We start from the raw sequence: 13,791 nt of genomic DNA on the forward strand, positions 1-13,791 counted from the left end.
AAACATAACTATTTTAGCTGATTTTTAATGGAAAATATGCCTAACACAAAGGAGTATCTACATGTTTTCTCGTGAGCCTGGGGGGCCATGGCTCAGGTTGGCCCCCATGTAGCTCCGCCACTGGCTGAGTGTTGGCCAACTAAAAGGCGACATGTTCAACAATTAGGTGTGACGGAGATGCGCATGTTGAGATGGATGTGTGGCCACACAAGGAAGGACCGAGTCTGGAATGATGATGTACGAGATAGAGTTGGGGTAGCACCGATTGAAGAGAAGCTTGTCCAACATCGTCTGAGATGGTTTGGGCATATTCAGCGCAGGCCTCCAGAAGCGCCAGTGCATAGCGGATGGCTAAAGCATGCTGATAATGTCAAGAGAGGTTGGGGTAGACCGAACTTGACATGGGAGGAGTCGGTCAAGAGAGATCTGAAGGACTGGAGATCACCAGAGAACTAGCCATGGACAGGGGTGTGTGGAAGCTTGCTATTCATGTGCCAGAACTATGAGTTGGTTGCGAGATCTTATGGGTTTCACCTCTAGCCTACCCCAACTTGTTTGGGACTAAAGGCTTTGTTGTTGTTATTGCCTATATTGAAACCTGCATACGTGCCCCCACTTCATATTTCCCTGTGCAGTACTGCTGTTACCTTCTCTCCCTGTTTAGTGGTTAATATGCATTCCTCTCATTTTTTACTTTTGCCACTGAATAAAGGTTGTATTCTAAAATGGGTTCAATATCTTCACGGTACATCTTTTATTCTTCTAGATAGAAGAATTGACAGTTCTTTTATTTTTGACTATATATTCATTTTTTTCCTTGAAAGGAAGAAAGAATGAAGATTAAAGATGATTTTTTGAAACAATGTAGTGAAGATACAACTGAAATGATGCAAAATGAACTTAAACACGTTCTAAAGAGGTAACCAGAAGATACCCTGTTACATTTCTATCTCTTATGATCTGGAAAGAAGTAACTGTAATTATAATGTCTTGTTTGTCTTATGTTGAGAAAGAATTAACATCTTGATCCAAACTTGCATGAGAAAATCTCCTGGAAGTAACTTTTCCCTGTTATGTTGTTTGTTGGCTTCTCAGGGCTTCAGAAAGGTGGATCCTGACCGATGGGAGTTTGCCAATGAGGGTTTCCTACGGGGACAGAGGCACCTGCTGAAGAACATCAGGCGTCGAAAGCCTCCCGCTCATACTGCTTCAAATCAGCAGTCCCTTGGATCTTACCTTGAAGTGGGGCACTTCGGATATGATGCAGAGATCGACCGGCTGAAAAGGGACAAACAGCTATTGATGGCAGAAGTGGTGAAGCTAAGGCAGGAACAGCAGAACATGAAGGTGCATCTGAAAGCCATGGAGGATAGGCTACGTGGAACCGAGCAGAAGCAGCAGCAGATGACTTCATTCATGGCACGTATCTTGCGGAACCCTGAATTCTTGAAGCAACTGATTGCCAAGAATGAGATGAGCAAGGAGCTCCATGACGCTATCTCGAAGAAAAGGAGGCGCCGCATCGACGGTGGACCTGAAGCTTATGCCGTGGGCGCTAGTAGCAGCAACCTGGAGCAAGAGTCGCCTGTTGTGTTTGATTCTCATGGGTCAGTGGAACTTCTTGCCGAGGGGTCAGTGCCGGTGCCCGTGGAACTCCTTGCTGATGGGATCCCACCAGATCTGGAAGGTTCAGTGGCACTCCTCGATGGGATTCCACCTGACCTGGAATGTTCAGTGGAACTCCTTGTTGATGGGATTCCAGCTGATCTCAACGGCTCAGGCATCGACGCTAACGGCGTAACAGAGCCACAGGATTTTGGTCTCGGTACATGTGAAGCGCAGCAGAACAGAGTCCCGGGGTTGTTCCATGATAATTTCTGGGAGGAGCTGCTGAACAAAGGGCTCAGCGGTGAGAACGACGAGCCGGTTAACGCCGACGGCATGGATGTGCTGTCTGAGAAGATGGGCTATTTCATCCCAAATAGTCCAACCCTCTCAACCTAGTTCCATTCCATTCTATCAAATTGCCGCGACTTTCTTCATGTTTCATCTATCCACCCTGTGGTGCCTATGCAAGTGTCGGCAGTGATTCCCCACCGTGTCCTGGTCTTCGAGTCGTCTAAACCCTAGACTTCCCTGGGATTATGTGATTTATCAGTGTTTCCTTCGATTGACCTTAGAGATCTGTTTGTTGTTTCAGGCGATATAGCCTCGTCAGTCTGTAAAGCGGGCACTGCTAGGTGTTCAATGCACATGTTCTGGTCTATACCGTGTAAGACAGTCTTTTGTGGGCTAAAGTTGTACTCCTGTCTGGATTTATAGGCATCTTTGTGGTTAGGTCGTCAATTTGACTAACGAAATATAGGTCACATAAAAACCCCTGTTTAAGAATTCATCCGATTAACCAGTTAACTTGCCGATTAATCCCTACTCGTAGGGTCACCGAGTAGCCTATAAACCGATAAATCGTCCGATTAATTGATTAAATGACTGATTAACTTGCCGATTAGCCAATTAATTCCCTATTCACCAGTCAACCAAGCAACTACCAGTTAATTTCCTCAACAATGATAAAAACATATCAACATATGTTATATCACATAAAAACATATCAACATATGTTATATCACATAAAAACATATCAACAGAATCATGTTCAAATGGAGTTTGGAATCATATTGAAATGATGTTTGGAATCGTATATTTTCAGTGACAAAAAACACATATTCGGTATTCAAATCAAAGTCGTAAAAAGATACCCGCACACCTTGTAAACCTGGATAGAACGAGTAGTATTTGTTGAAATATGAGATGGGCCTAGAGCCCATAGCCCATATGACAATTTCAGATTTAATCTCTAAGGCCCATGTAGGTGGCATGACAAGGTGGTGGGTTCCATCATGCTAGTGGAAAGAGAGTTGGAGTGGTTTATAAGGGATTCTCTCCCTCATGCTATTGAAGCTTGAGAAGAAAAGAAGCCCTCGCGCACTCCTCCGCTCGCCGCGGCGCGGGTTGCGGGATTGAGCCGAGCCGAGCTCACTGCTATGCGCTTCTTTTATCCACGCCCATGTCGTTCCTTTGCTGTTGCCGCCAGCGACTCCACCGCATACACGGGAGAGCAGGCCTCCGAAACCCCGCCTCTACGGATCCTGTACAGGAGAGGGGCGATTAGGTTTTTGGGTAGCGACTACGCGACTGCTCGCTTCTGTTCATCTACGTCCGCATCACCATGTCGACCGATGCCGACCGTGCCGCTTCTGAGAAGGCCGCCGAGGATGTCGCGGCTGCCGCCGGCGCGTGGCCGATTGGAGGGTATACATCGCTGATCCCTCTTGTGTTTCTTTCTGTTGTAGCAGTACTAGCGATATGCGTAGATGTTTCTACTATGTATGTAGTACATGCTCTGTTAGATCGTAATCAGTCTGTTATCAATGCTGTTCATGTCATGCTAATGATTTATTCATGGATTAATTTAATCGAAAAACTGCCTATTTTCTCATCAATCCAAAAACCTAATGTGTGTAGGAGTTTTTTGAATTCTGGCTTTGCTGCTGCACTGAAACCGTCTCCGTTTACGGGGACATACTTTAAGCATTGACAGACTAAAACCACCTTATGGCTTACGGCCATGAACGTGTTCTGGGTCGCTTGACTCCCACAGGAACGATCACTACTGAACAGGAGAAGGCGTTCAAGGAGGCCACTGTCGTGTTCCTCGGGGCGGTTCTGAGCGTGATTGGAGATAAACTGGTTGACGCATATTTGCATATGCGGTCTGCCAAGGACTTGTGGGAGGCGCTCGAATCTAAGTTCGGGGTTGCCGATGCAGGGAGCGAGATGTATATTATAGAGCAGTTCCACGATTACAAGATGGTTAAAAACCGTCCTGTATTGGAGCAGGCTCATGAGATAATATGCATTGTTAAGGAGCTTGAGCTTCTTAAGTGCGAGTTACCGGGCAAGTTTGTCGCGGGCTGCATAATCACTAAGCTCCCCAATTCCTGGAGGAACTTTGCCACCACTCTGAAACATCAGAGGCGTGAAATTCTCTGTGAAGGATGTCATTGGCCATCTGAGTGTTGAGCAGAATTCAAGGGCAAATGACTCGCACGGAAAATGGGTCGAAGGAACTTCTGTGGCCAATATGGTACATCAGAAGAACTCCAATTCCCACAAGCTCAAGGGAAAGAACGGTGTCCAACAGAATACCGACTTCAAGAAGAAGGGTAAGAAGACCTTCAAGAAGAACAAGAAGGATGAGGGCTGCTTTACTTGTGGTTCGGCTAAACATTGGGTCAATAAGTGCTCAAACAAGTTTAAGAAGTCAGGACAGGACTCCAAGTCTGTCAATATGATTGTGAGCAACAATGAGAGTGGTGCATCTGGGTACGGTAATTTATTTGTTGTATTTTCAGTTTGGCCGTCCACCGATTGGTGGGTCGACACATGTGCAGGTGTTCATGTGTGTGCTGACATTTTATTGTTTTCTTCTTACCAGGCCACAGGTCACGGGTCCGTACTGATGGGGAATGGCGCGAGTGCTTCTGTTTTTTGTGTTGGCACGATCGATCTGAAGTTTACTTCGGGAAGGATCGTGCAGCTGAAGAACGTGCAGCATGTCCCCGCCATCAAGAAGAACCTCGTTAGTGGCTCCCTTCTATGTAGAGAAGGGTTTAAGTTGGTATTCGAGTCTAATAAATTAGTTGTTACGAAATATGGACTATTTATTGGAAAGGGTTATGAATGCGGAGGCATGTTCCGCCTTTCTCTTGCAGATCTATGTAATAAAGTCGTGAACAATATTCATTTGAGTGTTAATGAATCTGAAGTCTGGCATTCACGTCTTTATCACATTAGTTTCGGTGTTATGACGCGGCTAGCAAAATCGAATTTAATCCCGAGTTTCACTTTAGTCAAAGGTTCTAAGTGCCATTCGTGTGTGCAATCTAAGCAACCTCGCAAGCCTCACAAGGCAGCAGAGGAGAGACACTTGGCGCCACTTGAACTCATACATTCTGATCTTTGTGAGATGCATGGTGTGTTGACTAAAGGTGGAAAGAAATATTTCATGACTTTGATATATGATTCCACTAGATATTGCTATGTGTATCTGTTAAATACCAAAGATGAGGCTCTACACTACTTTAAAATCTATAAGGCAGAAGTTGAGAATCAACTCGAAAAGAAAATTAAACGAGTCTGGTCAGATCGTGGTGGAGAGTACTTCTTGAAAGAGTTTGATGCCTTCTGTGCGGAACCCGGTATTATTCACGAGAGGACACCTCCCTACTCACCCCAGTCAAACGGGGTTGTCGAGCGGAAAAACCGTACGCTAACTGATTTGGTTAACACCATGTTAGATACGTCGGGTTTATCCAAGACATGGTGGGGGGAGGCTATAACGACATCATGTCATGTCCTGAATAAAGTTCCGACAAAGGATAACGAGATCACTCCTTATGAGAAGTGGACCAAGAGAAGGACAACACTCTCGTACTTACGTACCTGGGGCTGCTTGGCGAAAGTTAATGTGCCGATCCCCAAAAAGTGTAAGCTTGGACCAAAGACTGTGGTGAAGGAAATATGCCCTAGAGGCAATAATAAAGTTATTATTTATTTCCTTATTTCATGATAAATGTTTTATTCATGCTAGAATTGTATTAACCGGAAACATAATACATGTGTGAATACATAGACAAACATAGTGTCACTAGTATGCCTCTACTTGACTAGCTCGTTTATCAAAGATGGTTATGTTTCCTAGCCATGGACAAAAGAGTTGTCATTTGATTAATGGGATCACATCATTAGGAGAATGATGTGATTGACATGACCCATTCCGTTACCCTAGCACTTGATCGTTTAGTATGTTGCTATTGCTTTCTTCATGACTTATACATGTTCCTGTAACTATGAGAATTATGCAACTCCCGTTTACCGGAGGAACACTTTGGGTTCTACCAAACGTCACAACGTAACTGGGTGATTATAAAGGAGTACTACAGGTGTCTCCGAAGGTACATGTTGAGTTGGCGTATTTCGAGATTAGATTTTGTCACTCCGATTGTCGGAGAGGTATCTCTGGGCCCTCTCGGTAATGCACATCATTATAAGCCTTGCAAGCAATGTGACCAAATGAGTTGGTTACGGGATGATGCATTACGGTACGAGTAAAGAGACTTGCCGGTAACGAGATTGAACTAGGTATTGAATACCGACGATCAAATCTCGGGCAAGTAACATACCGATGACAAAAGGAACAAAGTATGTTGTTATGCGGTTTGACCGATAAAGATCTTCGTAGAATATGTAGGAGCCAATATGGGCATCCAGGTTCCGCTATTGGTTATTGACCAAGAATAGTTCTAGGTCATGTCTACATAGTTCTCGAACCCGTAGGGTCCGCACGCTTAAGGTTTCGATGACAGTTTTATTATGAGTTTATGAGTTTTGATGTACCGAAGGAGTTTGGAGTCCCGGATAAGATCGGGGACATGACGAGGAGTCTCGAAATGGCCGAGACGTAAAGATCGATATATTGGACGACTATATTCGGAGTTCGGAAAGGTTCCGAGTGATTCGGGTATTTTTCGGAGTACCGGAGAGTTACGGGAATTCGTATTGGGCCTCATTGGGCCATACGGGAAAGGAGAGAAAGGGCCAAAAGGGTGGCCGCACCCCTCCCCTTGGACTAGTCCGAATTGGACTAGGGAGGGGGGCGCCCCCTTCCTTCCTTCTCCTTCTCTCTTCCCTTTCCTTCTCTCCTACTCCTACTACATGGAAGGGTTCCCGGTTCTACTAGGAAAGGGGGAATCCTACTCCCGGTGGGAGTAGGACTCCCCTAGGGCGCGCCATAGAGAGGGCCGGCCCTCCCCCTCCTCCACTCTTTTATATACGGGGGCAGGGGGCACCCCATAGACACACAAGTTGATCTACGGATCGTTCCTTAGCCGTGTGCGGTGCCCCCCTCCATCATATTCCACCTCGGTCATATCGTCATGGAGTTTAGGCGAAGCCCTGCGCCGGTAGAGCATCATCATCGTCACCACGCCGTCGTGCTGACGAAACTCATCCCCGAAGCTTTGCTGGATCGGAGCCCGGGGATCGTCATCGAGCTGAACGTGTGCTGAACTCGGAGGTGCCGTACGTTCGGTACTTGGATCGGTCGGATCGTGAAGACGTACGACTACATCAACCGCATTGTCATAACGCTTCCGCTTGCGGTCTACGAGGGTACGTGGACAACACTCTCCCCTCTCGTTGCTATGCCATCACCATGATCTTGCGTGTACGTAGGAATTTTTTTGAAATTACTACGTTCCCCAACAGTGGCATCCGAGCCTAGGTTTTATGCGTTGATGTTATATGCACGAGTAGAACACAAATGAGTTGTGGGCGATACAAGTCATACTGCTTACCAGCATGTCATACTTTGGTTCGGCGGTATTGTGAGATGAAGCGGCCCGGACCGATATTACGCGTACGCTTACGCGAGACTGGTTTCACCGTTACGAGCACTTGTGCTTAAAGGTGGCTGGCGGGTGTCTGTCTCTCTCACTTTAGCTGAATCGAGTGTGGCTACGCCCTGTCCTTGCGAAGGTTAAAACAGCACCAACTTGACGAACTATCGTTGTAGTTTTTGATGCGTAGGTAAGAACGGTTCTTGCTAAGCCCGTAGCAGCCACGCAAAATTTGCAACAACAAAGTAGAGGACGTCTAACTTGTTTTTGCAGGGCATGTTGTGATGTGATATGGTCAATACGTGATGCTATATTTTATTGTATGAGATGTGTTGGAAATATGCCCTGGAGGCAATAATAAATTAGTTATTATTATATTTCCTTGTTCATGATAATCGTTTGTTATCCATGCTATAATTGTATTGATAGGAAACTCAGATACATGTGTGGGTACATAGACAACACCATGTCCCTAGTAAGCCTCTAGTTGACTAGCTCGTTGATCAATAGATGGTTACGGTTTCCTGACCATGGACATTGGATGTCATTGATAACGGGATCACATCATTAGGAGAATGATGTGATGGACAAGACCCAATCCTAAGCATAGCACAAGATCGTGTAGTTCGTTTTGCTAGAGCTTTTTCGATGTCAAGTATCTCTTCCTTAGACCATGAGATGATGTAACTCCCGGATACCGTAAGAGTGCTTTGGGTGTACCAAACGTCACAACATAACTGGGTGACTATAAAGGTGCACTACAGGTATCTCCAAAAGTGTCTGTTGGGTTGACACAGATCGAGACTGGGATTTGTCACTCCGTATGACGGAGAGGTATCTCTGGGCCCACTCGGCAATGCATCATCATAATGAGCTCAAAGTGACCAAGTGGTTGGTCACGGGATCATGCATTACGGTACGAGTTAAGTGACTTGCCGGTAACGAGACTGAACGAGGTATTGGGATACCGACGATCGAGTCTCGGGCAAGTAACGTACCGATTGACAAAGGGAATTGCATACGGGGTTGATCGAATCCTCGACATCGTGGTTCATCCGATGAAATCATCATGGAACATGTGGGAGCCAACATGGGTATCCAGATCCCGCTGTTGGTTATTGCCCGAGAGCCGTCTCGGTCATGTCTGCATGTCTCCCGAACCCGTAGGGTCTACACACTTAAGGTTCGGTGACGCTAGGGTTGTATGAATATGAGTATGCAGCAAACCGAATGTTATTCGGAGTCCCGGATGAGATCCCGGACGTCACGAGGAGTTCCGGAATGGTCCAGAGGTAAAGATTTATATATAGGAAGTCTTATTTTGGTCGCTGGAAAAGTTTCACACTTTATCGGTATTGTACCGGGAGTGCCGAAAGGGGTCCGGGGGTCCACGGGGGGGTCCACCTGCCCCGGAGGGCCACATGGGCTGTAGGGGGTGCGCCTTGGCCCATATGGGCCAAGGGCACCAGCCCCAAGAGGCCCATGCGCCAAGGAGACTTGGAGAGGGGAGAGTCCAAAGAGGGGAAGGCACCTCCGAGGTGCCTTGGGGAGGATGGACTCCTCCCCCCCTCTTGGCCGCACCCCTTCCTTGGAGGAAGGGGCAAGGCTGCACCCGCCCCCTCTCTTGCGCCTATATAAAGGGAGGGGAGGGAGGGGTGGCCACACCGATAAGCCCTGGCGCCTCCCTCCTCCCTGCAACACCTCCTCTTCCTCCCGTAGTTGCTTAGTGAAGCCCTGCCGGAGTTCTGCTGCATCCACCACCACGCCGTCGTGCTGCTGGATCTTCATCAACCTCTCCTTCCCCCTTGCTGGATCAAGAAGGAGGAGACGTCATCCGCTCCGTACGTGTGTTGAACGCGGAGGTGCTGTCCGTTCGGCACTAGGTCATCGGTGATCTGAATCACGGCGAGTACGACTCCATCAACCCCGTTCCATTGAACGCTTCCGCTTAGCGATCTACAAGGGTATGTAGATGCACTCTCCTTCCCCTCGTTGCTGGTTTCTCCATAGATAGATCTTGGTGACACGTAGGAATTTTTTTGAATTTATGCTACATTCCCCATCAGTGGCATCATGAGCTAGGTCTATTGCGTAGATTCTTTGCACGAGTAGAACACAAAGTAGTTGTGGGCGTTGATATTGTTCAATATGCTTACCGTTACTAGTCCAATCTTGTTTCGACGGTATTGTGGGATGAAGCGGACCGGACCGACCTTACACGTACTCTTACGTGAGACAGGTTCCACCGACTGACATGCACTTGGTGCATAAGGTGGCTAGCGGGTGCCAGTCTCTCCCACTTTAGTCGGAACGGATTCGATGAAAAGGGTCCTTATGAAGGGTAAATAGCAATTGACATATCACGTTGTTGTTTTTGCGTAGGTAAGAAACGTTCTTGCTAGAAACCCATAGCAGCCACGTAAAACATGCAAACAACAATTAGAAGACGTCTAACTTGTTTTTGCAGGGTATGCTATGTGATGTGATATGGCCAAGAAGAATGTGATGAATATATGTGATGTATGAGATTGATCATGTTCTTGTAATAGGAATCACGACTTGCATGTCGATGAGTATGACAACCGGCAGGAGCCATAGGAGTTGTCTTTATTTATTGTATGACCTGCGTGTCATTGAACAACGCCATGTAATTACTTTACTTTATTGCTAACCGGTAGCCATAGTAGTAGAAGTAATAGTTGGCGAGACAACTTCATGAAGACACGATGATGGAGATCATGATGATGGAGATCATGGTGTCATGCCGGTGACGATGATGATCATGGAGCCCCGAAGATGGAGATCAATGGAGCTATATGATATTGGCCATATCATGTCACTACTATATAATTGCATGTGATGTTTATTATGTTTATGCATCTTGTTTACTTAGAACGACGGTAGTAAATAAGATGATCCCTTACAACAATTTCAAGAAGTGTTCTCCCCTAACTGTGCACCGTTGCTAAAGTTCGTCGCTTCTAAGCACCACGTGATGATCGGGTGTGATGGATTCTTACGTTCACATACAACGGGTGTAAGACAGATTTACACACGCGGAACACTTAGGGTTAACTTGACGAGCCTAGCATGTACAGACATGGCCTCGGAACACAGAGACCGAAAGGTCGAGCATGAGTCGTATAGTAGATACGATCAACATGAAGATGTTCACCGATGATGACTAGTCCGTCTCACGTGATGATCGGACACGGCCTAGTTGACTCGGATCATGTAATCACTTAGATGACCAGAGGGATGTCTATCTGAGTGGGAGTTCATAAGATGAACTTAATTATCCTGAACATAGTCAAAAGATCTTTGCAAATTATGTCGTAAGCTCGCGCTTTAGTTCCACTGTTTAGATATGTTCCTAGAGAAAATATAGTTGAAAGTTGATAGTAGTGATTATGCGATCAGTAGAAAGCTTATGTCCTTAATGCACCGCTCAATGTGCTGAACCCCAAACGTCATTTGTCGATGTTGCGAACATCGGACATACACGTTTTGATAACTACGTGATAGTTCAGTTAAATGGTTTAAGTAGAGGCACCAAAGACGTTTTTCAAAACGTCGCGGAACATATGAGATGTTTCGAGGGCTGAAATTGGGATTTCAGGCTCGTGCCCACGTCAAGAGGTATAAGACCTCCGACGATTTTCTTAGCCTGCAAACTCAGGAGAAAAAGCTCAATCGTTGAGCTTGTGCTCAGATTGTCTGAGTGCAACAATCACTTGAATCGAGTGGGAGTTGATCTTCCAGATGAGATAGTGATGTTTCCCCAAAGTCATTGCCACCAAGCTGCTAGAGCTTCGTGATGAACTATAACATATCAAGGATAGAGATGATGATCCTTGAGGTATTCGCGTTGTTTGACATCGCGAAAGTAGAAATCAAGAAGGAGCATCAATTGTTGATGGTTGGTGAAACCACTAGTTTCAAGAAGGGCAAGGGCAAGGAGGGATACTTCATGAAACGGCAAATCAGCTGCTGCTCTAGTGAAGAAACCCAAGGTTGAACCCAAACCCGAGACTAAGTGCTTCTATAATAAGGGGAACAACCACTGGAGCAGAATTACCCTAGATACTTGGTAGATGAGAGGGCTGGCAAAGTCGATAGAAGGATATTGGATATACATTATGTTAATGTGTACTTTACTAGTACTCCTAGTAGCACCAGGGTATTAAGATACCGGTTCAGTTGCTAAGTGTTAGTAACTCGAAATAAAAGAGCTATGGAATAAATGGAGACTAGCTAAAGGTGAGCTGACGATACGTGTTGGAAGTGTTTCCAAGGTTGATGTGATCAAGCATCACACGCTCCCTCTACCATCGAGATTGGTGTTAAACCCAAATAATTGTTATTGGTGTTTGCGTCGAGCATAGACATGATTGGATTATGTCTGTCGCAATATGGTTATTCATTTAAGGAGAATAATGGTTACTCTGTTTATTTGAATAATACCTTCAATGGTCTAGCACCTAAAAGGAATGGTTTACTGAATCTCGATCATAGTGATACACATTTTCATGCCAAAAGGATATAAGATAGTAATGATGGTACCACTTACTTGTGGCACTGCCATGTAAGTCATATTGGTGTAAAACGCATGATGAAGCTCCATGTTGATGGATCTTTAGACTCACTCGTTTTTGAAAAGTTTGAGACATGCAAACCATGTCTATTGGTGTATACGCATGAAGAAACTCCATGTAGATGGATCATTTGGACTCACTTGATTTTGAATCACTTGAGATATGCAAATCATACCACATAGGCAAGATGACTAAAAAGCCTCGTTTTCAGTAAAATGGAACAAGATAGCAACTTGTTGGAAGCAACACATTTTGATGTGTGCAGTCCAATGAGTGCTGAGGCATGCAGTGAATATCGTTATGTTCTTACTTCACGGATGATTTGAGTAGATACTGAGTATATTTACTTGATAAAACACAAGTCTGAATTATTGAATGGTTCAAGTAATTTCAGAGTGAAGTTGAAGATCATTGTGGCAAGAGGATAAAATGTCTATGATACGATCATAGAGATGAGTATCTGAGTTACAAGCTTTGGCACGCAATTAAGACATTGTGGAAATTGTTTCACAATTAATACCGCCTGGAACACCATAGTGTGATGGTGTGTCCGAACATCATAGTTGCACCCTATTGGATATGGTGCGTACCATGATGTCTCTTATCGAATTACCACTATCGTTCATGGGTTAGGCATTAGAGACAACCTCACTCACTTTAATAGGGCACCACGTAATTCCGTTGAGATGACACCGTCAGAACTATGGTTTAAAGAAACCTAAGCTGTCATTTCTTGAAAGTTTGGGGCTGCGACGCTTATGTGAAAAAGTTTCATCGTGATAAGCTCGAACCCAAAACGGATGATTGCATCTTCATAGAACACCCAAAACAGTTGGGTATACCTCCTAATTCAGATCCGAAAGCAATAGGGATTGTTTCTTGAATCGAGTCCTTTCTCGAGGAAAAGTTTGTCTCGAAAAGTTGAGTGGGAGGATGGTGGAGACTTGATGAGGTTATTGAACCATCACTTCAACTAGTGTGCAGCAGGGCACAGGAAGTTGTTCCTGTGGCACCTACACCAATTGAAGTAGAAGCTTATGATAGTGATCATAAAGTTTCGGATCAAGTCACTATCGTACCTCGTAGGGTGACAAGGATGCGTACTGCTTCAGAGTGGTACAATGATCCTGTCTTGAAGGTCATGTTGCTAGACAACAATGAACCTACGAGCTATGGAGAAGCGATGGTGGGCCCAAATTCTGACAAATGGTTAGAAACCATGAAATCCGAGATAGGATCCATGTATCAGAACAAAGCATGGACTTTGGTGGACTTGCCCGATAATCGGCAAGCCATTGAGATAAATGGATCTTTAAGAAGAAGACGGACATGGACGGTAATGTCACCGTCTATGAAGCTCGACTTGTGGCGAAGAGTTTTTCACAAGTTCAAGGAGTTGACTACGATGAGATTTTCTCATCCGTAGCGATGCTTAAAGTCTGTCGGAATCATGTTAGCATTAGCTGCATTTATGAAATCTGGCAGATGGATGTCAAAACGAGTTTCCTTACCAGTTTTCGTAAGGAAAGGTTGTATGTGATACAATCAGAAAGGTTTTGTCAATCCTAAGGATGCTAACAGGTATGCTAGCTCCAGCAATCCTTCCATGGACTGGAGTAAGCATCTCGGAGTTGTAATATGCACTTTGATAAGATGATCAAAGATTTTGGGTTTATACAAAGTTTATGAGAAACTTGTATTTCCAAAGAAGTGAGTGGGAGCACTATAGAATTTCT

General features: G+C 45.2%; 1 protein-coding gene across 1 annotated transcript in view; it reads left to right on the plus strand.

The window, feature by feature from the left end:
- Positions 1–2,337, plus strand: part of LOC119362248 (heat stress transcription factor A-2b-like) — a 5,892-nt gene extending 3,555 nt beyond the window's left edge. The window contains exon 2 of the mRNA XM_037627448.1: positions 1,096–2,337. Within this exon, the coding sequence (XP_037483345.1) occupies positions 1,096–2,004 (909 nt within the window). The 3' untranslated portion in view covers positions 2,005–2,337. The remainder of the gene's footprint in view (positions 1–1,095) is intronic.
- The last annotated feature ends 11,454 nt before the right edge of the window (positions 2,338–13,791 follow it).

Source organism: Triticum dicoccoides, chromosome 2B, assembly GCF_002162155.2.
Source record: "Triticum dicoccoides isolate Atlit2015 ecotype Zavitan chromosome 2B, WEW_v2.0, whole genome shotgun sequence".
NCBI classification, from domain to species: Eukaryota; Viridiplantae; Streptophyta; class Magnoliopsida; order Poales; family Poaceae; genus Triticum; species Triticum dicoccoides.